This window comes from Lissotriton helveticus, chromosome 3_1 (assembly GCF_964261635.1).
Source record: "Lissotriton helveticus chromosome 3_1, aLisHel1.1, whole genome shotgun sequence".
NCBI classification, from domain to species: Eukaryota; Metazoa; Chordata; class Amphibia; order Caudata; family Salamandridae; genus Lissotriton; species Lissotriton helveticus.
The window spans coordinates 689,341,893-689,368,075 of record NC_136061.1 but is presented as its reverse complement, the minus strand read 5'-3'; the positions used below and the strand labels follow the sequence as shown (position 1 = coordinate 689,368,075).

General features: G+C 44.3%; 2 protein-coding genes across 3 annotated transcripts in view; one reads left to right on the top strand and one right to left on the bottom strand.

Annotated features, from left to right (window-relative positions):
* Positions 1-26,183, top strand: part of VPS13C (vacuolar protein sorting 13 homolog C) — a 2,773,485-nt gene that overhangs the window by 138,024 nt on the left and 2,609,278 nt on the right. The window lies entirely within an intron of this gene.
* LOC144825299 (E3 ubiquitin/ISG15 ligase TRIM25-like) lies at positions 6,397-9,780 on the bottom strand. The gene is made up of 2 exons (XM_078684122.1): positions 9,167-9,780; positions 6,397-6,627 (listed from the first exon to the last, which is right to left on the bottom strand). The coding sequence occupies exons 1-2, from the start codon at positions 9,773-9,775 to the stop codon at positions 6,397-6,399; spliced, it is 840 nt and encodes a 279-aa protein (XP_078540248.1). The 5' UTR covers positions 9,776-9,780.

Sequence of the window (26,183 nt, the reverse complement as noted above, 5' to 3'; positions counted from 1 at the left end):
ATGAAAACAGGTACTCGAGAAATTAGGTTATCTTTATTTTAATAAAGCCGTTTTTATATTTATCACTGAACTTTAATGAAAGTAAAGCGGCCACAATAGTCTGTTTTCACTGTCTATACGAAAGAACAGGAAGATAAGAGACTCTCCGTGAACCTGACACCCCTACCGGGTCCAGGACGGCAGAGTCAGCATAAGTTGCAACATGAGGATCAACAGGTAGCACAAGGAAAACGTAACCTTTCCGACAAACGGATAAGTATTTTTAAATCTTCTTATCTTTACCAACTCCTGCTCCCTTCTTGAATTATAGAAAAAGACCTCCTCACAGACTCCCTGGGTACCCGAGGAAGCACGTATTAACACGTGCAGAGGTACGTGGACTGCATGCGATACTGAGCGCAAGGAGTAACTAGTTGTTAGAACGATAAAAACACATTTTGGGCAAATGAACGGGGCTCATGTGAGAATAACGCACAGGCTAATATAGAGCGCACGAACAGAGATTAGTGACTTAATCAATACGCGTTTTTGAAGTAAGCGCCTGCGATAAATGGCAAAAATACAGATACTTACACTCCATCGAAAGCGCGAATGACGAGCATTAGCATAATAACACAACGCGTTTAAGTAAAAGTACAAATGAGTAGTTTCTTACAAAGGCAAGTACGAGTGCACATTCTTTGGAAGCACATTTGGCAACATGAGAATATGCCCTTTGGTTACGAACAAACAGTGTTGAGCATGGGCATAATTTTGCATAATTTTGAATATTCATTAGAATGTAGTATCTGATTTACTAAATGCTGAAAAACATCACATAAAGAGTGAGAGTTTGATGGTTTTTAATTGAATTCATGACTAAGGAACATAGATATGGATTTAAATACTAGAGGCATGCAATTGAATTGTGATTAAAATTAAAGACTGGAAACCACCAGTTTTATAATGAGTAGGGCTTGGGTACGTGGTTACTCAAGGCAGGACAAGTGTTAAGTGATGTATGGCAATGTTGATAACTCACATCCAGCAAAAATACAAAGCTGGAAGTTCATTTTAATATGTAAAATAAGTCCCTTCACCCTCCTCCAAGGTGACATATCTTTATTTTATAGGCACAAAGATTGACTCTAAGTAGAAGGGATTAATACGTCGCCTTCTCACTTTCACACCCCGGTCCTGAAGAAAGCCCACTGATCATTTTGACGATAAGGGCTGAAACATGTCGACCTTTTAGACCACGAAAATAGGTAGCGTAGAGAACCCTAAAAACTCTCTGAACGCATACCAAGAATATTTTCACCATAATTAACTTAAATCCAGAACAATACATTCACCTTCTGGCTGTCCGAGTTATTTTAAACTTCACCACCTTCACAAATCACTGGACACTACTGCACATAACCTTGGATGACTACCTCCTGGTGGAGGCTGCATATAAATTAATCCTGTGATTATGCAGACACCCGAGTGCCATAGCGGAGAATCAAGATATACCGCTATTTACGACAACAACTCGAGTGCATGAGGGTTTTTTACCGAGGGATGTACTAAATACCTGAGGAATCCAGGTTGGCAGGACAAGTGATCCACCCCCCAATTGATTGAAAGATTTGAACCAAAGGAAACTGGATGGATCAGGAATTTCCTTCTCCCCACCCCCATTGATTGAAGGACCGTGTCAAAGGCCACAGACGGGTCCAGCAGGATCAGGGCGGTTCTGCCACCTGCATCCATTACTGTTCTTATGTCTTCGGCTGACTTGATCAGTGCCGATTCTGTGCTGTGCCCCGCCCGGAATCCATGCTGAGATGGATCTAGATGTTGTCCTGTCCCCAGGAAGGTACTAAGCTGCCTGTTTAGTATACCCTCTATGATTTTGGCTGGGAGGGGTAACCTGGCAATGGGCCGATATTTGTTCAAATCGGTTACATCTAAGTTAGTTTTTTTTAGAAGGGGTAGAATGGATGCTTGTTTCCACCGTAAGGGAAACTCCCCGCTATCCAGCATGACATTGAACAGTGGGGTGAGATACTTATTGCGCCTGGCTAAATCCTCACAGCTGTTGCTGTGTATCGGAGCTCCTCTCATCACGCTCCTTTTCCCAAAGAAACAAACGCTACTTTTACGACTAGGGCTGAACGATTCAAACCGCTGGTAAAAGTAATGTTTGGCTGTTCAAGTTTGTCCAAGGGTATAGAATGTGAAAGATGGCTGGAGATGCGATCCATTTCTTTTTCTCTCATTTATATTTCCACAACAGTGCCCAAAAAATGTTTCAACATTTGTTTGATTTCTTTCTAGGACTATTCGTGATAATCAGGCAGGCAAAATAGGGATGCCAGTTCTTATTTACTTCTTTTTTGTTTCACTTTTTGTGAGCCAATAACACTTACAGCTTTGTTTCCTGCGGATGTTGCCAGCCTTGCAATTTCATTCAAGCTGCATTTCAATAAAACATTATTTTCTATATACGGAGCTGGTCAGCTGTAATAGCAACCTTTTGCCACACTACCCTTGTCTTGTTTAGCATGTTTTTGTATGTAATTTATCAGTGTGTACCAAACCCTCACAGCCTCGCATTCCTGAATGCGCAGCTACCTGCCTGTATACTTACTTTTTACCAGGGCCGGACTGGGAACCAAAACCGGCCCTGGCAAAGTGCTCGGCCGGCCCCCCGCCCCCCGGGCGGAAGGGGGGGCGAGCGCTTTGCCAGGGCCGCTTTTCAGCCGATTTTGTTACAGGGCCGATTTTGCATCTATGCTGCAAAACCGGCTCTGCAACAAAAACGGCCCCTAGGGCCCAAAACCGGCCTCCACCCTTGCGGCCGACCGGGGGATTGCCCGGTGCCCACAACGGCCAGTCCGGGCCTGTTTTTTACATAATAGACGCGTTCTCGTTAATATACACTTCTAGAGTAAAGTTTGATTTCCATTTGTTATTTTGACTAACACATGCAAATACTAAACTCCTCAAAATCATCCTGCTCCCAGATTTTACTCCTGGCATACCTTAATGAAACAAACCCTCACAGCTCAGAAGAATGCCTCCCCCCCCCTTCACTCTGCCCCTACGCTTTTATTAAAGGGGCTGTAAAATGCCGGCAATTCCTCAGCCCGCTGCTTCACAGGAGACTCTCATGGGCCAAGTAACACCTTAAGCAGAGACGCAGGATTGTCATGCGGCAGGGTCCTTCTTTATAAATGGCATATAGCTTCTCTAAAATAAAAGAAAATATTGCCAAGGCAGTTTTAATAATTCCCATCACTGATTTGCGTAATATGAAACTGTTTGCTGTATTCCGCTGTATAAACTTTTATTTTGCTTGTGAAGTCACATTTGGCCTTAGTTACTTTAAAACAATAATCACCTTCACTCCTGTATCTTCAAAAACACTTTTTATGTTATTCTTTTTTAAATAGGGTCACTGAATTATACATCTTATTAATTATATACAGGGTAACAAAAATGTTTATAACACTCTTCATTATAACTTTGTGCTGCACAACAGCCACACTACTCTACAAAATAGCATAAATACATTGGTAAAGCCAATAGCTCTGACTAAACGCTTATAAGGTCCCAAAGGCGAGACCTATTGACTAGCCAATAGGTCTCACCTTTGGGACCTTATAAGTGTTTAGTTATGCATCACAATATCATTGGTGCAACAACATCAAGTGTTGCATGGCTAAACACTTATAAGGTCCCAAAGGCGAGACCTATTGGTTATGCTAATGCTTGTTAAAATAGACCCTGGCCTGTACTTAGAGCATCAAAAGCTGTGCACGCCGCACCCCGAACTATTACACACCATCACAAAACGAGGGCCAATTACAGCTTGTATACAACAATAAATAAGCATACCTCCAAAAACATTATTCACTGATTAAAGTACGAACTAAATTAAAAATTTAAACTAAGGACAGTTAATTATTGTAAGGAAGACTTTATAAGTTCGAGACACAGCCTCTGAGGAGGTTATGCAGCACAAAGCCCGGCTTTGGGCCCTGATAATTATTTCTAAAAGCGGATCGGGAAAACAATAAGGGATTGAGGTCTGCTTTGCAGGCAGGGAAAAACTTTGGAAAAGCATTATTTTTAAAATTGTGATTGGATGTGTTGACTTTTAAACTTTCTATTCGCTTACTTGCACTTTTCTCAGCCTTACTTGTTATCCCAAGCGCTTACAGTTGGTCTCTGCTTCTTTGTGCCGCTTGCACAGAGAAACGCTGTAGGCCACACCTCCTACACACTTCCCATACACTGAGACCACCCCCACATCCGTCTGGCTGATGGGCTGGTGGCGGGAGCTCAGACAGGATGTAAACAAGATGCCTTACAGGCCGCACAGCGGGCGCGCCTAAGCCAGCCCATCTGCGCCCAAACTGGGCCGGGGGCCGTACACTTTGCCCCTTTTCCCGTTACTCAGCCAGGGAGCTAAAATTGTATTAGGGTAACCTCGCATTAATGATATTACCCGCAACATTTTACAGAAAACTGGCATTTTAGCTCAAAGACATACCTTCCCCGAAATTGATACAAATGCCCCTCGGACCTGCTCCACAGCCTCCCGGGTCTCTGTTAACTCTAAGACTCAGGAGTCAAATGGTCTTAAAGTTTGCTATTTAAATACCCGCTTCATGGTCCGACACCAACTAGAAATATTCCAGCTTTTTGATTCCGAAAAGCCAGACATTCTCCTCCTCTCTGAAACGTGGCTTACAGAGGAGTCTGCTCCTGATATACTAGCAGCATTACCAGATAACCATTACATCCTGCAGGCCAATCGCCCCTCTGGGAAGGCTGGTGGTGGGGTTGCAGCCATTATGCGGCAGGATCATCAGTTCACCTCTCTGAGGGTCTCTGGCCTACCTTCAGACGACAGCCTAGTCCTGAAATTTGAATCCCCTCTGTCATCTTTTATTTGCGCTCTTTTTTTTTTATAGACCCCTCCCATCAAATGCCTATGTTTCCTCAGGCTCTGGGTCAAATGATATCCCAACTTGTTATCGACCATGCTAGAATCTTGATAATTGGTGATTTTAATTATTGGCCCAACAACGCTAGGGAGAGCTCCAGCTCTGTGGAATTGACAGACCTCTTATTAGGGATAAACTGTACCCAGCGGGTGAGGGCTTTTCAGACCCAGTCAGAGAGCATCAAGTTGTGGCATGAACGGGAAAGTGACTGTGTCGCGCCCCTCAAGAAAATTAAGATCTTGAGACTCCATGATGTGCAACAATGGCTTTCTGACAACTTAAACGAGAAACTTGCTTTAAGACAGGCAGAACGCAGCTGGAAACATCACTATCTTACTGACAAGAAGGCCATATACTCAACCCTCTTGAAAGATTATAAAAAAGAGATCCTTCATACTAAGGAAGAATACTTTTCTAATAAAATTCTTAACTTGACCAATAAATCCAGAGAGCTCTTCTCTATAGTAAATGAGCTCTTTAAACCAGATAGGGTAATGCTCAAGCCTGCCAGCCCCTCTCATAGTCCCTATGTGACTCTCTCAACTCATATTTCACTGAGAAAATTGCTGCCATCAAAGCCAGCATCCCCTCCTCCACCCCTCCCACACCCGATTCAAAGACCTGTCAGAACTTAGCCCGGATGGATTTAATTCCTCTGATCTCGAAGGAGACCTTTCTCGATCTACTGAAAAAGGTTGGCTCTGGTTCTCCTATTGACTTCTGTCCTCCTTACGTACTTCGAGAAGGTTTTACCATCTTTCCTGACCCCCCCCTTTTTTCCTTAATAATTCGCTTAACCTTGGCATTGTTCCTGATATATTTAAGAGTGCGGAAATCCTTCCTATCTTGAAGAAACCGGGTGCGGATCTATCAGTTCCTAGTATCTATCGCACCATCTCCCTACTGCCCTATCTGGGTAAAGTTCTCGAGGCTCATGTGGCAAACTGTCTCAGCTCATTTGTTGAACATTCCCAAGTCTTAGATTCCCATCAGGCAGGGTTTAGACCTACTCATTCTATGGAATCTGTCATTCTGACTGTCTTGGATGAACTTAGTTTGGGAGCCGACAATGGTGCTTCCCAGGCCCTGGTCCTTCTGGACTTGTCAGCTGCATTCGACACGGTCGATCATGACATTGATCGACCGTGTCAGAAATGCAGGGATACACAGGGTCTGGCATTTAAGTGGCTCACTTTTCTTAGTAACTGGCAGCAAGCGGTGCGGCTTGCTAACTTTTCCTCCAACAAAAGGGAATTGACTTGTGGGGTTCCTCAGGGCTCCTCTCTTTCTCCGCTTCTTTTTAATTTCTCCCTCTAATTCATTCTTTGAGAGAAAGAAAGATAAGAACGTTCAACTATGCTGATGATCTTCAATTAGTGTTCGACATCAACTCATCAACATCCTCAGCATATAACTTTCAAGCCACCATGGTCTTTATAAGTGATTGGATGAACAATAACCAACTTAAGTTGAATCCTGATAAAACTGAGCTGATTCTTACGGGTGGCTTTGCCAACTCGTAGCACTCCAACTTTTGGCCATCCTCTTTGGGCAAGTCACCAGTGCCAGTCAGTTCTGCCAAAAGTTTGGGCATAGAGATCTCAAACGACTTGTCATTGAACGCTTCGATCGGCTCAGTGGTTTCCGCCTGTTTTTTTTAACTGCAGAGAAAGAATAAGGAAGATCGGCAGATTCATGAGCAGGGAAGCTCTGGACCTGGTTATTTTAGCTTTGGTTATCTCCCACTTGGACTATGCAAATTAATTGTATGTTTGCATCCCAGCCTACCCACTGAGACGCCTACAGTTGTGTCAAATTCAAGCCGCCAGACTTATCTTCCACTTACCTAAGTGGCAGCCCGTTAGACCTCTTTTGAAAAATCTACACTGGCTACCTGTGGCCAAAAGGTGTGCTTTTAAGCTAGGATGCACTATCTTTAAAGCCCTTCATGGCAATATTCCTACCTTAATTTCTACCAGGATACAGCGCTACATCCCCTCTCGAGACCCGCGATCCACCCACCTGAACCTGTTGGTGACTCCCTCTTTCAAATGCAGGAAGCATGGCGGCTCGAGATTCGCCGTCTTGGCTCCACAATTTTGGAATTCCCTCCCCGTGGAGTTGAGGTCGGTGACCTCCTATGCACAGTTCAGAAAATTGCTTAAGACTCGGCTGTAAACTCAAGCGTATGGTGACCTAATCTAGTTTCCTGTTGCCCTCCTCTCCGCCCTCAGTGCCATGAAACCATTTGGTGTACGTGCACTCTAGAAGTGCTTTCAACATAACACTTCTGCACAGCCAGTGGCAAAAAACTCTATGCAGCCAGTCCCCCGGGGGATGATAGCACAACAAACCGCGTTATAGCAGCAGCCAGGAAAGCCACAGCTGCACTTTTGGGCTACAGCAGTTATAGTGTGTACAACCCAAGATTATAATTGTAACAACATGAGATGAAGGGAACAAAGGCGCTCCTGTCCCCCTCTAGGAAATCAATGGAAACAACAAAGGAGCGTCTACAAGCTTATATAGAAAAAGCAAGCATGAAGCAAACTACACAGTCACAAAACTGGCTGTGAAAAGAAACCTCTTGTGGTTATTTCAGAAGGCCCTCACTCACCAACCTGGTTGGTGACATGCTTCATCATTTGTCCCCACCAGGAGTGGCCGAATGTCACCCTAGTGTGCTTCAACGCCAGGTTACTGCGGAGCTGGATTTTTTGTGAGTGAAGTATAAGTGTGAGTGATTTATAAAAATGTATCAATTGTGTCAAAAAAACAATTGTAATAGTTTTGCCAATTGTACATGGTTAAAAGATTGTAAAGGTGAAGGATAATGGACCGAATTACAAGTCCATGTTTACCCTGTGTTGGTTGGTCAACATGTTTCTGCCACAATGATAGAAATATATCGGGCATTCGTCAGGACCAGTGAAAAAGGTGATTAACAAACCCCGGTGGTATGGGCGCGCTAAGGCCCACCCTAGCCTGGGGTATCAGTGTAAAAAGAAAATATAAAAACACTGTTTCAAGATTCCCAAAATTGTAAAGTGGAACCGAGTTTATTAAAGTATGCTAATCGTATTAAGCATCATGGGTCTTTGTAGGGGGGGTGGCCATTGAGGGATCAAACAGGTACCGAGCGGGTGCCTAGCACAGAGGGCGGTGTGCCAAAGTGCTTACACCCCCCTACACTGATACCACAGGCTAGGGTGGGCCTCACGAAAAATCCAGCTCCGCAGTAACCTGGCGTTGAAGCACACTAGGGTGGCATTCGGCAACTCCTGGTGGGGCCCAATGATGAAGCATGTCACCAACCTGGTTGGTGAGTGAGGGCCTTCTGAAATAACCACAAGAGGTTTCTTTTCACAGCCAGTTTTGTGACTGTGTAGTTTGCTTCATGCTCGCTTTTTCTATATAAGCTTGTAGACGCTCCTTTGTTGTTTCCATTCAACCCAAGATTATGACACGTAAGGGGGTGTTTTTTCTTAAAATGGACTCTACCCTGTTCCGATAGCATCAAAAGCTGTACACGCCGCACACTGGAGTATGAGAGACCATTAGAAAACAAGCATTTACAATGCAACGGTTTCGCCTTTGGATGAGTTAGAGCAGTTTTCTTTGTCGACAGAAACACCGTTTTCCACAGCTATAACTGTTCTGGCGCACAGTTGCTTGTCTTTTTTGTACCCCTGAGCGTGTCATCATCCAAACATGCTTCGACTGCAGATGCCAACCTCTGTAATAATGGTACTGCCCCGAAATAGTACTTGTCGGTGATACAAGTGTCAATCCGCAGGGGCGGAGACATTGCATGTGTCATGCAAAGGAAGGGGCTGGTTGCCCCAAACGTGCATGTCGGAAAATATAACAGCACACACCGAATTAAGGAGTGTCAATCCTGACATTTACATGCATGTCAAAACTGACCTGTCTGAGAGACCCTTCAACCACGGGTGAGCCAGTAAGGACCCCCAGGCTAACAAGAGCTCACAATGTCTGGGGGCAGCTGTGTTGTTAAGGCAGACCATAAACAACACCTAGACAACCGCACATCACATGCTGTAACTTGCAATCTCGAAGTGCTTCAGTGACCCACACGAGGGAGGTAAACGCTATACAAGTTCTACAATACAAGGTGCTAGGCTTATTCGGGTGCCCCCTCTTGTCGTGTGGGGCTCGGTACTCACCTCTCTTTTGAGCTTGGCCTCTGGCACGGTGTGTGTTTTGCAGGCCTTCTGGTCTACCAAGCAGTAGCAGCAGAGGCACTTTCCGTGCTCCTCGCAGAAGTACTCGAGGAGCTTCTTGTGATCTTTGCAGGTACGGAGGCCCAGCTCGGAGCTCCCCAGCGGGCTGTGCAGCTGGTGGTGAGCGAACGCCTGGCTCCCCAGGTGAGGCTGCTGGTGCTCCTGGCAGAAGGAGGCGATGCTGGTTACACACGTCCGGACGGCGGCCACCTTGAGGCAGGAGTCACAGGGCACGGCCCCGTCCGGACAGGACTCCTCTTCCTCCTCCGGCTCCGGCTGCGCCTGCTGCTCCTGCTCGCACCGGTTCACGTCCAGCAGGTACTGCTGCACCACGGTATCCAGCACGGTGTTCTTGCGGAGCTCCGGTTTAGTTGCGAAGCCAGTGCGGCACTGAGGACATTTCCAGCCCTCCTGCGCCTCCGTGGCCCAGATCACCTCCAGGCAGACACGGCAAAAATTGTGTCCGCAGGGAGTGGTGACCGGGCTCTCGAAAGTGCCCAGGCAGATGGAACAGGTAAACTCCTCGGAGAGGTCCAACAGCGAGCCCGACATCTCGGCCATCTTAGCAGGGAGTGACGGTCATCGAGAATGGGCGAGAATGGAAACCGAAACTTAAGGGTAGAGCAGGCGAGAGGGAGGGAGTTAGTGGGCTGTCAGGGAAGAACGCGCTGCCACCATAAACGGAACTCCTCTGAGAATATGTGTATCTTCCGTAAAAAAGTGAGGTGCATTGATACATTCGAGCATATGATGAATATGGAGCTCAGTTCCTGCGGCGATCGTAAAGTGAAATAAGTCAGGTCCCGGGCCGCGCTGTGATTGGCTGACGTCACGGGGGTGTCCCGGGCCGGCAGCCAATCACAGCGCGGCCCGGGAATGACGTCACGGGGGTGTCCCGGGCCGGCAGCCAATCGCAGCGCGGCCCGGGACAAAGGGGCGGGGCTTAAAAAAAGCACCAGAAACGCCCCCGAATCGCGTTTTCAAGAGAAAGCGCGATTGACAGCCTCTGTCTCCCAATGGCTAGCCTCCATTTATGGAGCTAGCCAATTGGAAACAGAGGCTGTCCTAACCTCACTATTAGAAACAACAGATTTCGATCTGGGAGTGGCTTCGCCCCTCGCCAGGTTACGAAACCTAACGAGGGCTAATTACGGGCTGTACACAACAATAAATAAGCCTGCCTACAATGTTAGGCTTTTGTGGCATACACAATAGTTGATACCTGACATTATACAGCATAAAAGTGAGCGGCTTCTAACCATGTTTACTTCTGGGTCAGAGCATCAAAGGCTGTGCATGCCACACCCAATGTAATGGGGCCGAGTTTGCCGACCTTACAAGGATGGAAGGCCGAGACACGACTCGTCAACAGCAGTTGCACTATAAGGTTATAGGGGGTGAAAGTGTGTAAAACAGTGTGTAAAGTGAGGGCCGATTCCAGCTTGTACACGGCGCAATACTGTGTATAGTTACTGTGCGCTAATGCACATATTACCGAGAGTGTACCATTCTAAAGTACACATTTATTTAATTGTTGGCCATGTTCATTACGAAAAGGTACATCTACCCAGTGCGGATCGGCAACATGATCAAAATTTTAGTGTGAACGGCTACATAAAGCATAACCACAGTTCTTACTGCAGGGCCCTAGTATCATTAAACTGTGCACGAAATAAACAGTATTTGAAGGTTAATTCTTTGCATAGTGCACATCATATAATTTTTGTTAATGCAGCATATCCGTTATTTTATTAAACGGACGCCAAACGCAGATTGTGCTTAAAGGGAGCTTGTGAAACACCTGCTGTAGGATGGAAGAAAACACGCTGCATATGTATAATTATAAAAGACGTGACACAATAATAAATAGGCATACCTACGAAGTTACAAAACCTTACACACTGATTAATGTTCAAACTGAATTGAGAAAGTAAACAAATGTCCTTTTATTCTGGTAAGGAAGACTGTATAAGTGTTGAGACACAGCCTCTGACGGGGTCACAGCAGCAGGCAGGACAACAGCAGCTTCACTTTTGGGTTATAGCGGGTGAAAGTGTGTAAAACACTGAGTATATTGACACGCATATTTCTTAAAATAAATCCTATGCTGTACCCAGAGCATGAAAGGCTGTGCACGCTGCCACCAATGTAATGGGGTTGAGTTTGCCGACCTTACAAGGATGGAAGGCAGAGTTGCCTAAATGAGAATTAATCCTGTGGCCAGTATGCTATTTATTTATTCGTATAAAATATTCGTCAACAGTTATATTGCACAGCATAAAGCCTGCCGCTGGGCCCCGCTAATAGTTTTTAGAAGCAGATCCTGTTAACAATGAGGCACACTTCTCAAGCAGTGGTAGGAAACTCTGTGCAGGCAGTCCCCCGGGGGACTACAGCACAATAAACACCGCACCCAGGATTATCAGACACCATTTGAAAACAATGGCCGAATACGGGCTGTACATACCAATAAATAAGCATACCTACAATGTTAGGCATGTGTTGTGTACACAATAGCTAATAGCTGACGTTTCACAACATAAAAGCGGGGAAACACAAAGAGAAAAAAAGACCGCGAGTGTTGCGCGCGCACTGTAACGATAGTACTCAGAGAGGTCCCGGGTGGAAACACAGAGAAAGACCAGAAGACCGTGAGTAGTGCGCGTGTACTGTAAGGAATGCAGCAGACAGCCTGCGCGCCATATTTAGCCAATTGCAGGCTACAAAAAATAATTGACACAGGCAACAACCAACATAATGCACTGGGGAAGTCCTAGCCGCACAGCGAAGTTTGGAGTGCTCACAAGAAGACCCCCCATAGTGCAGCGCATGCGTGTTGCACTAGGCACAATCTAAAAAGCTTTAAATTGAAAGCTTTAAATTAATTTTAATACTATAATTCAACTGTTTTAATATGAGGGCCAGGGGCCAACAAATACAGGGAGGCAGTGCTCCAGCGCCCCGTAGAGAAACTGCCGCTGCCAATGTCTCCCTCAGATACTCCGTGGAAGTCTTGAACTGGATATTACTGAAAAGATCACAGAGGGTGTATAGATCCTTGCTGTGTAATTATCTGGTCACTCCCATCCAACTAGTCATCAATAAGCCAGGATTATTAGTCAATAGGACGTGTGTGGAATAGTTCTCCCCCCACCCCCCTTGTTAATTTTGCCTATGGGCTACTGAACTTAGGGTGATTACACCCTTGATGTGTTCACCCCACATGAGGGAGTGGGCACAATCCCTAATCCAGATTGGAGAGTGCCTGCCATCTGCAAGATGGTGAGCACTGAAGAGTGGCCTTCACCTCAAACCCCCCACCTGAGGGGTTGGATTCGCAGAGGTGGGCACACCTTCTAGGCTGTGCTAATTTTCCCACCTGTCTTCCTGACTAAAAGGAGGGGAGACAGGAAGGGGGCCTGATTCTGATAGCAGGAGAGGCTTGAGATTGCGTTACAAAGGCAGCAAGGCCTTTGAAGCTCCCCTGCCACAGATGGCTCTTCCTGGTCTGGGGGAGGTGTGAGCACCTCCCCCCAGGAAAGGCCTGGTTTCTGGGCTCAGGGAGCGAAGGCTCTCATTCCAGGGGTCCAGAAACATGTCTCATGGTGGCAGGCTGGTGTGTACCAGTCAGGGAACCCACCAAAGGCTGGTCGTTTTTCAGGAGGCATCTCTAAGATGCCCTCTGAGTGCATTGTATAATAGATCCCACACTGGCATCAGTGTGGGTTTATTATGCTGAGAAGTTTGCTACCAACCTTCCCAGAATTCAGTAATGCTGTTATGGTGCTGTTGAGTTCTAATGACAAACTTCCAGCCCATATACTCTTTATGGCTTTACTGCACCTTCAATGTCTAAAAATTTACTTAGATACAGTAGGGGTACAGTGCTCATTCAACTGTACCCTCACCAATGGTATTGTGCACCCAGCTAGAGGGGTGTCTTACCTATACCAGAGGCAGTGGGTTGCAGGCATGACACACAGGACTGTGTGCCATGTCTACTTCACTTTTCTCTGCACCAAAACACGCAGCCTGCAATGGCAGTGTGTGGGAGTTAAGGTACAGGGCCTCCAAGGGTCACACAATATGTGCTGCAGCACTTGGAGGCTTTCCCTGGTCACAGTGCCCTGGGTACCCATGGTACTTTGACAAGGGACTTACATGTGGCCAGAGAGGTGCCAATTGGGGGTACATAGGTAGTTTCGGAAAGAACACAGGCCCTGGAAACCTGATTGGCAGGGACCCAGGGCACAGCAAGTCAAAGTGTATTAGAAATCTAGCAAAAAGTGCGGGGGCTACTGCAACAGAAACCCGGCTTTCTCCACTCCCCAGTTTTTCATCCCACTGAAAGCCCTGCATAATAGCAAAAGTTAAACTTGTATCTGAAACTCTATGCCAACGTCAATAGCATGCTGAGTTACTTCAAGTGTCTGGGAATGAACCCTGCATTCAGACAACTCGCTCCTCATTCTCGCCCTTCACTTTCATGCTCACCCTGCACTCCCAGCAATCCCAATGCACTCACACTGATCACCGTGCACTCACACCATTCACCCCCGCACCCTGCTCTCACAATTCACTTGCGCTGTTCACCCTGCACCTCACCCTGCAGTCACACGAACACACTACACACCCGCACTCATGTGACACTTCACCCACCTGTCCCCCTCTCCGCTCAATCTGCAGTCTCACTCAAACAAGCCCATCACTAACCATGCATTCATTCATCCCACTCTGCACTTCCATCCGCACCATATGGTCACCTCACTCACCCTGCAGTAACTCCTCTTACCCTACTCTTAAACTGCCCCATCACTCACTGTGCACTCCTGCCACCCACACAGTGCAGACGATTAATGTGTCTGCTACAAAGAACATGTACCATGCAAATCACAGAAATGAGTGTTGGTGTACTATGAGTAGCGCTATGAAAAAATTAAATCTTTGTCAGAAAGGTGCTATAGAGATATGAGGTGCATTGTTGGTGAGTGGTACCCTTAGAAATTCATGGAAAAGGAGGAAATGGGGAGGAGGCGCCCAAAAAAATGTTGCATCGTGTGCGACCAGTGCTAGTGCCAGCCTTGGCTGGGAGTGTTAACGGCCCCCTCCTCTCCGAAGATCAGGTCTAGTTGCACCCCTGGGCATTGCTGGATGTTCAGAGCCGAGTTCCACAGCCAGTTTCACTCTCCCTGCCACCAGTCCATCGGCTGGTGTACTGCCTCCAGCATGACTTGAAATGTTGTCACTTCTTTTGAGTCTGTTGTCAATTCATTTTATTTCCCAAAGCTTGCTGCTTTAAGGATTCTGTATCGGCTTCCAATGGTCGTAATTGAATGATAGATTTGGCAAATATTAGCTCTGCCCTCAAGAGCTGTGTGATGGCACAGCCATCTAGGTAGCGCCATCTAGCAAGAGCCAAACAACCCCCAAATTTGTGTTTTAATGAAGCATTTTTTTATAAACTTTATTGTTAGAAGGTGATTTTGGAAAGATTAGAGATAAAGCTTCTAGTCATCTTCGTTATTAGGGCGAGCTTCATAACTGGATGGCTGCCTCCGTTTTCATGGGTGTTACGTTACATCTGAAAGAGGTACCGTTCTGCTGTCCAAAGAGGTACAATGAGCTGTGCCTTGGCTGGCCTTGTCATTTATTCCCCTTGCACGGCACACAATCTAAGTGGAGAGATCTTGGTCACTTTGCTATCGGAACAGAAAGTAGACCTCATAGCAGTCCTTCAGTAAGCATAGTTTAGGTTACCTGCTTGAATCCCACAAACAAACACAGTGGCTTCATGAACATGCTTCCAAGTCACATGTTACAGTGTTACCCAGGGCGACCTAGTCAGCAGCGGTGAAGAATAGGCACTGCTGGGTTTGTATATAATCTCATAATCAAATAAAGGAGAGAGAAGCTGAGATTGATTCAGCTTCCAACCGATAAGCAAGTAATCAAAGGAGAATGAATCACTCGTCCTGGTTATAGCCAGGGTACAGGGTTCTCCTTCACGTGAAAGCCGTAAGAGCAATATATCTTGGTTCTCCGCAAGGATTGTTGCTTGAAAAGCATCATCATCAGGTCTTTCGTTAAGCTTTCCTCCACTTGGAGGGAGACCAACTGGTGTTCACAGTAGTGATTAGAGATGGTGAGAGTGAATTGCGTTTAAAATTACCTCCATCTATCAAGGCTGGTTTTTATTGTGTTGATGATGGGGTAAAGCTAAAAAGGGAGATGGTGCGTGAATAGAAGAGTCACTGTTCTATAGCACCTGCTTAGAAAACGTGAGTGGTCAACATGTTTCAGCCCTTGTGTGTCTAGTAGGGTCGTTGGGCTTTCTTCAGGACCAAGTGGTTGCATGTTTACTGTTTCGTAACGTACGTAGGTAAGTGATGCACTTACCCTTCTTGCTATATCAGCTGACTTTCAGCATGCTAAGGCTGCATCTGGTCGGAATATATTCATCTAGATTACTCGTCGTGTGTACACTGTAAGTTTCATGGTGCTCACAAGCAAGCTTTCTTTCATGGTGTCCAATTGCAATTTATTTGCCAAATCCTCTGTCTGTGTTTGTTTTTTACTATAACGTTGAAATGGTACATTGGAGTAAACGTGGGAAGAGGCACGTACTCCTCTTGATGTACAAGTCCAGGACAACGCACCAACCCGTGTATATCCTGAATAAAGATTAACAAAGCTTGGCATGGGTTTTTATATGAAAGTAAACTCATTCAAAGATGGTCACGGATGAGCACGCAGGTAAAGTGATGCACGGACGTGTGTTTCATGATCGGTTTGTGTGCATGAACTTGACTTGTGCAGCCTCTTTTAATTATTTACCATTCAACATGCAGATGTCAAGGTTAGAACACTACATTAAAATGCAAAAAAGAAATTAAAGTGTGTGAGAAGCACAGATATTGGAGGAACCAGCCTTGCATCATTCTGCAGTGCCGGGACCTTATAAACAAATTTAAATGCAGAAAATTAAGAAAATTCTGGTTAGGAGAGGAGGAACAGAAGTGGAATGAAATGTTTATGGAGAGGAAGACAAATGATTGATTGAGTGGCCAACAACGCGTTTTTATTTATTTGTTTTGTTGTGGTTTTATATAGTGCAAACTAGGCCCAAAGGCATCCGGGTACTTTACATGAGCATCAGATTACATTACAAAAAGATCAGATTTTTTTTTTTTTCTGCCACGGATAGATTAAGTGATTGCCCAGAATCATAGCATGTCCAGCCGACGCTGGGACTAAAACCTATTCTCCCAGTCTCAAAGTCTGCAGCTCTGACTGCTAGGAGTGCAAGGAGCACCTGAAAGAGACCAATCAGGAACAATGGGCTGACCCAAGGAGCGGTCAAAAAATGTTATGCATTGGAAAGAATAGACCTGCCTACAGACGGGTAAAGCTTTCTGTAGCTGTGACACAAAAATAAAACTCTGCAGAACACTCCCAGATCCAAACTGACCTGCTCACCAGCTGCCTCACACAGTAATACTGCAAGGGGGGAGGGGTTGGGGAACAAGCTTTAATGGAACTTATTGTTGCCAAAGAGTATTACCACTCTAAGTGATAATACTGCAAAGACAATGCAAAATGCACCTCTCCTTAAGCATTGACATGATTGAAGGACTGAGTCCACAAAACTTCTAGCGTAGTGCTTTCCAGTACAGTAGCAATCTTGGTGAAACATTTATTAATTGGTTTTATTTATCTGATGGAGACTTCTAGCTGCAGATTCCTTACCTTTTAATTACCCCGCATGTCAGAATGGATCCAGATTAATTTTTCATGGCAGTACCCCTTTTTCTAAAGTGTACCTTTTTGTTTCCCAATTGGCACAACTTCAGTACCCCTTGGAAGTCCCTAGTAAATGGTACACCTGGTACCTAGGCATTGGCACTAAAGAGCGACCCCAAGGAAAGGATAGCATCATGAATTGTGACACGCTAGGGTCACCTCCCCATGGTCCTGCACTCAGTCATTGCGGACTGTGTGCCTTGGTACAGACAAAAATGAAGAGTGAATATTTGTGTTTTCTCTCACTTTTTTGTATTTTTACATAGTTTAATATATTGCGAACTTGACCCGAATCTGGTATCAGAGCGCTTTACATAGCACCAGTTGCATTACATGAGGACACATTCATTTTTTGGTTAGGCATGGGGAGATTAAGTGATTTGCCCAGAATCACATGATGTTTAGCGTCATTGCTGAGACTCGAACCCAGTTCCCCAGATTCGAGGACAACCACCCTAGCAGTTAGGCCAACTCCTCTCCCCCACTTGGTATACCTACCGGTTTGTGGTCCTCTCCCTTTTCACTGTCCCTGAATTCTCCCTCATGCGCCCTGCTTTCGATGTAATGTATTGCAAAATAATATGCCAATGTGTTTGTTGGAAAATCTGACACTTACACCCCTCCTCCCCAATCTTACTGCCAAAGCTACACACCTGCCCTTGAAGTTCAACATGTGAATGAGGAAGAAAGGGAAAGAATGGTAGTTTTCATTGTAAGTGATGCACTTCCAGGGGAATTGATTTCTTTGCAGCTATTATAGAAGAGGTGTGTGTGTGTGTGTCTCTCTGTGTGTGTCTGTGTGCATCTCTCACCAGAGGAGGACCCCATTCTCTGGAATGTCAGAGTATTTGGCACTTGCTGAGGCTAGGGGAAATAAAGCTACAAGTGGGATCAAGTCATTTTCCAACATTCAGAATGAGTTTGTGTAGGAAAGTGGGTTTCTGTTGCAGTAACCCCCGCCCCGCACTTTTTACCAGGTTTCTGATGCACTTTGACTTGATGTACCCTGGGTCACTGCCGATCAGATTCCCAGGGCCTGTGTCCTCTCCCCCAAACTGTACTTTGGTACCCCCATTTGGCACCTTTCTAACTGCAGGTAACCCGCTTGGAAAAGGTACCATGAGTGCCAAAGGCACTGTGACCAGGGTTGGCCTTGAAGGGCTGCAGCACCTATTGTGCCACCCTTAGGTGCCCTGAACCTTAACACCGACAAACTGCCATTGCAGGTTGCGCGTTTTGGTGCAGAGAAAAGTGAAGAGTCGACATGGCACACCTCAATGTGTGATAATAAGGGTTTTTGCTGCGCACACCTAATTGTTGTTGAAAGGTAAAAACCAAATCTGATTTTAGACCTTGTGTTTAGTAGGAGCGTGCTGGGAGGGAAAGAGGTAGCTAACCTCCAAAGATAAATGAACAACCAAATATAACAAGTGTAACTGATCACTTGGCCCTACTCGCACTGCAGGTTGCAAACCACAGTTTGCTATATTTATTCTCACAAATTTCTAGACAGTAAAGTGAGTATTACAATATTTTAATCCAACATAAATCTCTTGTAGAATATTTAATGCATAGAATCATTGCAAGAAATCCATTATCTTCATGGAACAAATGTTAAACCATTGAATACAACACATACAATAACATGTGCGTGACATATACATGTATTCCATATGTAACAGAAGGTTCATAGTTCCTTTGTTGTTAATTCCCAATGCATTTCGGGATGCAGGATCCCTTCTTCAGGGGGACTGTGAAAGTAAGAAACATAAACATTTCTTACACAAGCACCACAATGATGAACAAGTCACATAAAGCTCCAACAGAAATTCTCATGAATCTGGTTGAAAAAGCCCGGACAGTGTGTATGGACCGTACACCCACAACCAGTGATACACACAGAGCACCCAGTGTGTGCATGAAATTCCTCTTTGAAGACCAAAACCATAACTTTCCAATATATGTAAATCGCAAACAAACAATCGAAAACCAACAAAATTCCTTCATATGAGTGAAGATCAACTGTAACCAAAAACGACACAATATTAGAAACAGAGGCTAGTAAGACACATGAAGAACCTGAAACCACCTACTTTTACTGTAAATATTACCTTGCTCTATATTAAAACCAGCTGGAGACACTTGTGTGCAACATGACTGATCACCACGAGTCCTGGCTCTGGTTGAATAGCTAAAAAATAGAATGAGAACGTAAGAATGCCCGGTTGCGAAGTTGGAGAAAGTGGGAGAGAAAACAAGAGAAAAGTATGACGTACCAACAACAAGGTAAAAGTGGAGCGAGTTTTATGACACTAAGATGAGCAAATGCTAAAATCTTGTACAAAGATCCTCGCTTGCCGGAAGCGGCCACAGATGCCTCTAGATTGGTAGACAAATGGGCTAGTTAGAACAAAAATGGAGAAACCCGATCCTGAATAGAAATATGGACCTGCTGAGAGAACACAATACATAAAACAGGGACATGATAGTACCTGAAGCCTTAACGATGGTGAAAACAATTCCAAGTAGCCACGCAAGCTACCCTAAGCTCTGCTTACAACCTGAAAAATGTGAGGACAGGAGCTTGCCTGACAAAAAAGCCATAATGTAAGTATGTAAATAGTAGAATAAAGTAAGGACGAGGAACAACTGTATGGTTCCTTCCGAATTGTTTAAAAATAGCCACCATTTACCTAATATGCTATGTATTCCAGTGTGAGTCTCACTGCTAGAAACAGCAAAGCCGAATATCAACGCGGCCTCCGGACAACCTGAGTTTAAAGCTCACTTGTAAATCATCGCAATCAACAGAGGACTGCCCGTATCAACTCCAATGGAAATGGCGGCCATCTTAAAATAAATAAACGGAAGAGAAGACTACTCAATGCTCACAAGACGTCGAAACAAACAAGAGACTACCCACAACTAAAGAGGTGGAAACAGCTGCCAACTTGAAGTGTCAAACAAACAGGAGAATCGACTTCTAAATACTTAGGAACACTATTCACAACATTCTCAAACGTCGGTAATCCACTGTGCAAAAATAAGTCTGCCGAAAGAAACGCAATCCAGAAAAGTGACGTGATTTTTTGCAACCCATTAGTGATCAATCTCAGTGAAAAATGAAGTGTAATATACTGGTCCATTTGCTCATAGACCAATAGGGGATAAAAGATGATGGTCACAATAAGATAACATAGAGTTAACTGCTCAGCAAAGTCACATCCTTGAATAAAATGGAACACAAAGCATCCCCCAATTTATTTTTGACATAACACTGATCAAACATATTCTTACAATGACAAAGATGCTGGAGTGTGTGTGTGTAACAACAGGTAGGGGAAGAAATTGATCAAGTTATGATCCAGTAGGGCTAAGATTACCATTCAGGGGAAAGAGAATGGAAGGTCTAGCCACAGTCAGAGCCCCAAAATTGTGAACAACAAATTGACGGGGCTGTTCCTAAAGAAAAGGAGAGGGAGAAGGGAAGGGAACAGTCACTAAGGTAGGAAGGATAGTGCTCGTTGGAGGACCACCCCTGGGTATCCAATTAGTTGGATATAATGGTCTCACACACCCTTGCGAGTGTCATGCTTCATCATCGGCAATGCTCCTCGTTGGGCAGGCGGTGCAATGCCCAACGGGCTCACCTCAAAGAGGGGCTCTTTATCGGAGATCTTTTATCCAACTGCCTATGGGTGAAGTGTGGGTGAGGGGCCAGGACAGGGTAGATGGTGTGGGTGAGGATAAAATGTGGCACAAGGTACCGGAAAACAATTTTATTCTGGTGGTCCTCTGCCGCAAGTAAAATCAAGAATAGTCTGTGGTCTCTGGAACAAAAGTTTCCAAGGACGTAACCGAACTAAAGTGCAAATGGTGTGGTCAACATGTTTCTCGCTTCTAGTGCATTGACTGCGATTCTTCAGGACCTTGTAAAAAACTACTATCTACAAAACATGACCTGTAATAGTATCAGTTTAAATATAGCACATAAGTTGTACTACCTGTTTGACACTGCTCTTGCTTAAAGGGGAGACAAAGGAGATCATTACCACAGGTAAGTAACAACAAGTGACCCTGTAGTGACCGTGAGCTCACCGTGTTGATGTGAATATGTGACATACTAGTGAATAAGGTGACTAGTACATGGTTAAAATAACAAGTTAAAAACAACTGATTACAGCAGCATACAAATGCAATAAATGCAAATCCATGGGTTTGGGTGTACTGTTACTCACCTAAGGGTTAGAGTATAAGGGTGTTAACAGTACCGGTAGGTCTGACATCGAGGGGGAAACCATAGTGGTAGTGGCTATGGAAGGAGGGATAAGAATCTTTGATGTAAAAATTGACTAGATATAAAATAAACTCATGTGTCGCCAGCTCCGTAAAATGACGAGTGCCCCAGTCTCAATGCTAGATCAGGTATGCATAAGTTATCGCTTGCGGGGTGCCTTATGTCTCAAGTACTGTTCTATAAGAAGTGCGTTACATTAGACCGCGAGGTGGGCAGTATTTAACAGGTCACGCACTTCTTATAGAACGGTCTTCGTGCACGCAGCATGACCAGGGGTGATCTGCGGGCACATAAACTTGAGGGCAGAGGATGTCCACGCCCTTGACTGTGCTGCGCATTACTTGTGGTCTTATATGCACCGACATGCTTCCGCTTCATTTCAGTGAGGTCTCTTAACAATACTTGAGACATAAGGCACCCAACAAAATTGCAGTAACTCCAATATGAACACTTTGTGGGCTGCTATATTCGTTAGTTGCAATAAGGCCCATTCACAAGCTTCCATCCCCTCTGCCAGAGGAATGGAAGTGTACAATGCAGTCACATCTGTAGTACACAAGAATACGTTAACATCCATATCCACCGTTTTGAGTAATTGAAGAAAATGGGATGTGTCTCGAATGTACGTGGTCCAACTTTGTACAAATGAATGCAAAAACTCATCTATATGCCGCCCGTGGGGTTAAAAAATAGACCCACATCCACTCACAAGTGGTCTAAAAGGAGGATCCAATAGATTTTTATGGATCTTAGGTAACATGTACAGTTTGGGGCATTTTGGTGGTTAAGAATATTTTGGTGTTGGCGTTGATCCACTCCATTTCCAGTGCTTTCTCGAGAATGTCCTTAAGTGTATTTGCGATCTCTATTGCAGGATTGTTTTCAAGTTTCAAATATGTTGACTCATCCTTCACATGTTCAGTGACTTTCCTTTCGTAAAACTTAGTGTCCATAATCACCAGGGCACCGCCTTTATCTGCTGTATGGATGGTTAAAGAGGTATCATTCGCCAACTCTTTGATTATGCGTTGTTCGCGTTTGTTGATGTTGGACTTAATTCGAGGGTTCCTGCGGAGTTTGTTCAAATCTTGTTTAACTAGTATCTCGAAAGTATCCAGGATTTTGTGCGATGTGGGTGCCATAAATATGCATGGTGTTTTAAATCCCTTGTAATCCAGTCTCATTGTCCTGTGTGGAATCTGTTTACTCGATGAGCATTGGAACAACATTGAAGAAGAAATGGCGTAATCTGAGCAAGCGCATGAACTTGAAAAAACTGATTTCAGTTTGGAATTTGTAGCAATGATTCGTAGGCACAAAAGATGTGCCCTTGTTCAAAACTTGTAATTGTTGCTTGGTTAATTTTTTAGACGAGATGTTTATAACTAAGTTTTGATCTTGCTTCTCAGGTTTTGACTGACTGTTTCTCTTCTCGCGACAAATTTTCTTGAATCGTCTTTATCTGGTGGTCTGCCTGTTTTGGACCCTTCTCTAAAAAAAACAGACTTCTGTTGTTGTAAAACATCACTTGTGGACGCTCTTGCACCATTATCCACAGAAGAGTCTAGGGTTGTTTCTACGTTCAAAGGTTGTCTGGTGGAAGACAATTCTTGGTCTGAGACTACACTTTCTTGAGACGGAGTCGCTGTTTTCGGTGGATGTCTTCTATGGGCGTACACTTCTGCCCAGGTACATACTTCGTTCAATTTGTTGTCTATCGTGTCGCGTTGGTATTTCCGTAGTTTGCGTTCCGGAGTTTCTTTGCCATACCTTTCGAGTTTATCATTCAAATCTTTCAATGTTGCTTCCCAAAATTCTGTGTTACATTGCCTCGTGAGTTCACTCTTCAAGATGCCTATCTCTTCTTCCAGATCTTTGATGGTGTTTGACAGTTCTACCAATAATAACATCAGGTCAAGCGAGCATTTGTTTAAAATAGCATACCACTTGTCCATGAAATGTTTATTGAATTGAAACCGGAAGAGCATGGGTGTAATGGGTTAGCGTAATCCTCGCGGAATCCTTTGTGCCTTGTGGTACTGTATGAGTGTCGATGCATGGAGTCTTTGAGTACTCTCCTTGATAAGAATTCCAGTTGCTGTAATTGCTGAGTGACTCATCCACCTTGTGTGCTGAATGAATGAGTCTCTGATATCCACGAATATATGTAAGAAGCTGGAGCAGATGTATATGTTCTGGTTTCTGCCCTGTTGTCTGTAATGTTTGAAATGGAATCAAACGACATAGAGAGCGGCGGGTGCTGCAGCCCTGACAGCTAAGAAAATGAGATAATAAGGGTTTGTGCTGCGCACACCTAATTGTTGTTGAAAGGTAAAAACCGAATCTGATTTTAGACCTAGTGTTTAGTAGGAGCGTGCTGGGAGGGAAAGAGGTAGCTAACCTCCAAAAATAAATGAACAACTAAATATAACAAGTGTAACTGATCACTTGGCCCTACCCGCACTGCAGGTTGCAAACCACAGTTTGCTACATTTATTCTCACAAATTTCTAGACAGTAAAATTAGTATTTCTCAAGTTTCGCTACGCATTGGGCTGAACACAACCACACCATTCCCCAACTTAGATTTCAGATACTGAAAAAAATTAAAATCTTACCAGATCGAGACAACGCCAAATGGCTTTCCCGCCGTGAAATTTGGTGGATAAAATTCTTAGACACAATGATACCGAGGGGATTAAATGACAAATTAGTCATGGGGTGTTTTATATAGGTTACATGAGTTGTTTTAGCCAACATGGTACTCCAGCATCTTTGTCATGGTAAGCATATGTTTGATTCAGTGTTATGTCAAAATAATTTTGGGAGATGCATTTTGTTCCATTTTATTCAAGGATGTGACTTTGTTGAGCAGTTAACTCCATTTTACCTTGTTGTGACCATCATCTTTTATCCCCTATTGGTTTATGAGTAAATGTACCAGTGTATTACACTTCATTTTTCACCGAGATCGATCACTAATAGGTTGCAAAAATCACGTCACTTTTCTTGATTGCGTTTCATTCTGCACACTTATTTTTGCACAGTGGACTACCGACGTTTGAGAATATTGTGAATAGTGTTCCTAAGTATTGAGAAGTCGATTCTCCTGTGTTTGTTTGACACTTCAAGTTGGCAGCTGTTTCCACCTCTTTAGTTGCGGGTAGTCTCTTGTTTGTTTCGACGTCTTGTGAGCATTGAGTAGTCTTCGCTTCCGTTTATGGCTTGACATTTTAAGATGCCCGCCGTTTCCATTGGAGTTGATACGCGCAGTCCTCTGTTGATTGTGATGATTTACAAGTAAGCTTTAAACTCACGAGGTCCGGAGGCAGCGTTGATATTCGACGTTGCTGTTTCTAGCAGTGAGACTCTTACTGGAATATGGAGCATGTTAAGGTAAACAGAGCCTATTTTTCAACAATTCGGAAGGAACCATACGGTTGTTCCTTGTCCTTACTTTATTCTACTACTTACATACTTGCATATGATTTTTTTGTTCGGCAGGCTCCTGTCCTCACATTTTCCAGGTTGTAAGCTGAGTTTAGGGTAGCTCGCATGGCTACTTGAAATTGTTTTCGCCATTGTTAAGCTTCCGTTAAATCTTCAGGAACTATTATGTCCCTGTTTTATGCATTGTGTTCTCTCAGCAGGTCCATGTTTCTATTCAGGATCGTGTTTCTCCATTTTTGTTCTTACTAGGCCATTTGTCTACCAATCTAGAGGCGTCTGCGGCCACTTCCGTCAAGCGAGGATCTTTGTACCAGATTTCAGCATTTGCTCGTCTTAGCGTCATAAAACTAGCTCCACTTTTACCTTGTTGTTGGTACATCATACATTTCTCTTGTTTTCTCCCCCGCTTTCTCCAACTTCGCAACCGGGCATTCTTATGTTCTCATTCTATTTTTTAGCTACTCAACAGGAGCCAAGACTTGTTGTGTTCAGTCAAGTTGCACACAAGTGTCTCCAGCTGGTTTTTCTATAGAGCAAGGTAATATTTGCAGTAAACCTAGGCGGTTTCAGGTGCTTCATATGTCTCACTAGCCTCCATTTCTAATATAGTGTCGTTTTTTGGTTACAGTTGATCTTCACTCATACGGCGGAATTTTGTTGGTTTTGGATTGTTTGTTTGTGATTTACATATGTTGGTAAGTTATGGTTTTTGTCTTCAAAGAGGAATTTCATGCACACACTGGGTGCTCTGCGTGTATCACTGGTGGAGGTTGAGTGTGTATGGTCCATATGCACTGTCCAGGCTTTATGCACCAGATTCATGAGAATTTCTCTTAGAGCTTTATGTGACTTGTTCATCATTGTGGTGCTTGTCTAAGCAATGTTTATGTTTCTTACTTTCACAATCCCCCTAAAGAAGGGATCCTGCATCCCGTAATGCATTGGGAATTAACAACAAAGGAACTAGGAACCTTCTTTTACATATAGAATACATGTACATGTTACACAAAGTTTATTGTATGTATTGTATTCAATGGTTTAACATTTGTTCCATGAAGATAATGGATTTCTTGCAATGATTCTATGCATGAAATATTCTACAAGAGATTTCTGTTGGATAAAAATATTGTAATACTCACTTTACTGTCTAGAAATTTCTGAGAATAAAAATAGCAAACTGTGGTTTGCAACCTGCAGTGCGGGTAGAGCCAAGTGATCAGTTACTCTTGTTATATTTGGTTGTTCACACATCCATGCCTGCAACCCACTGGGGCCTAGGTAAGTTACTCCTCAAGCAGGGTGCACTAGCCCCCAGGTGAGTGTACAGTAGCATGAGCATTGTACCCCTACAGTGTCTAAGTCAATTCTTAGACATTGTAAGGGCAGTAAAGCCTTAAATAGTATATGGTCTGGG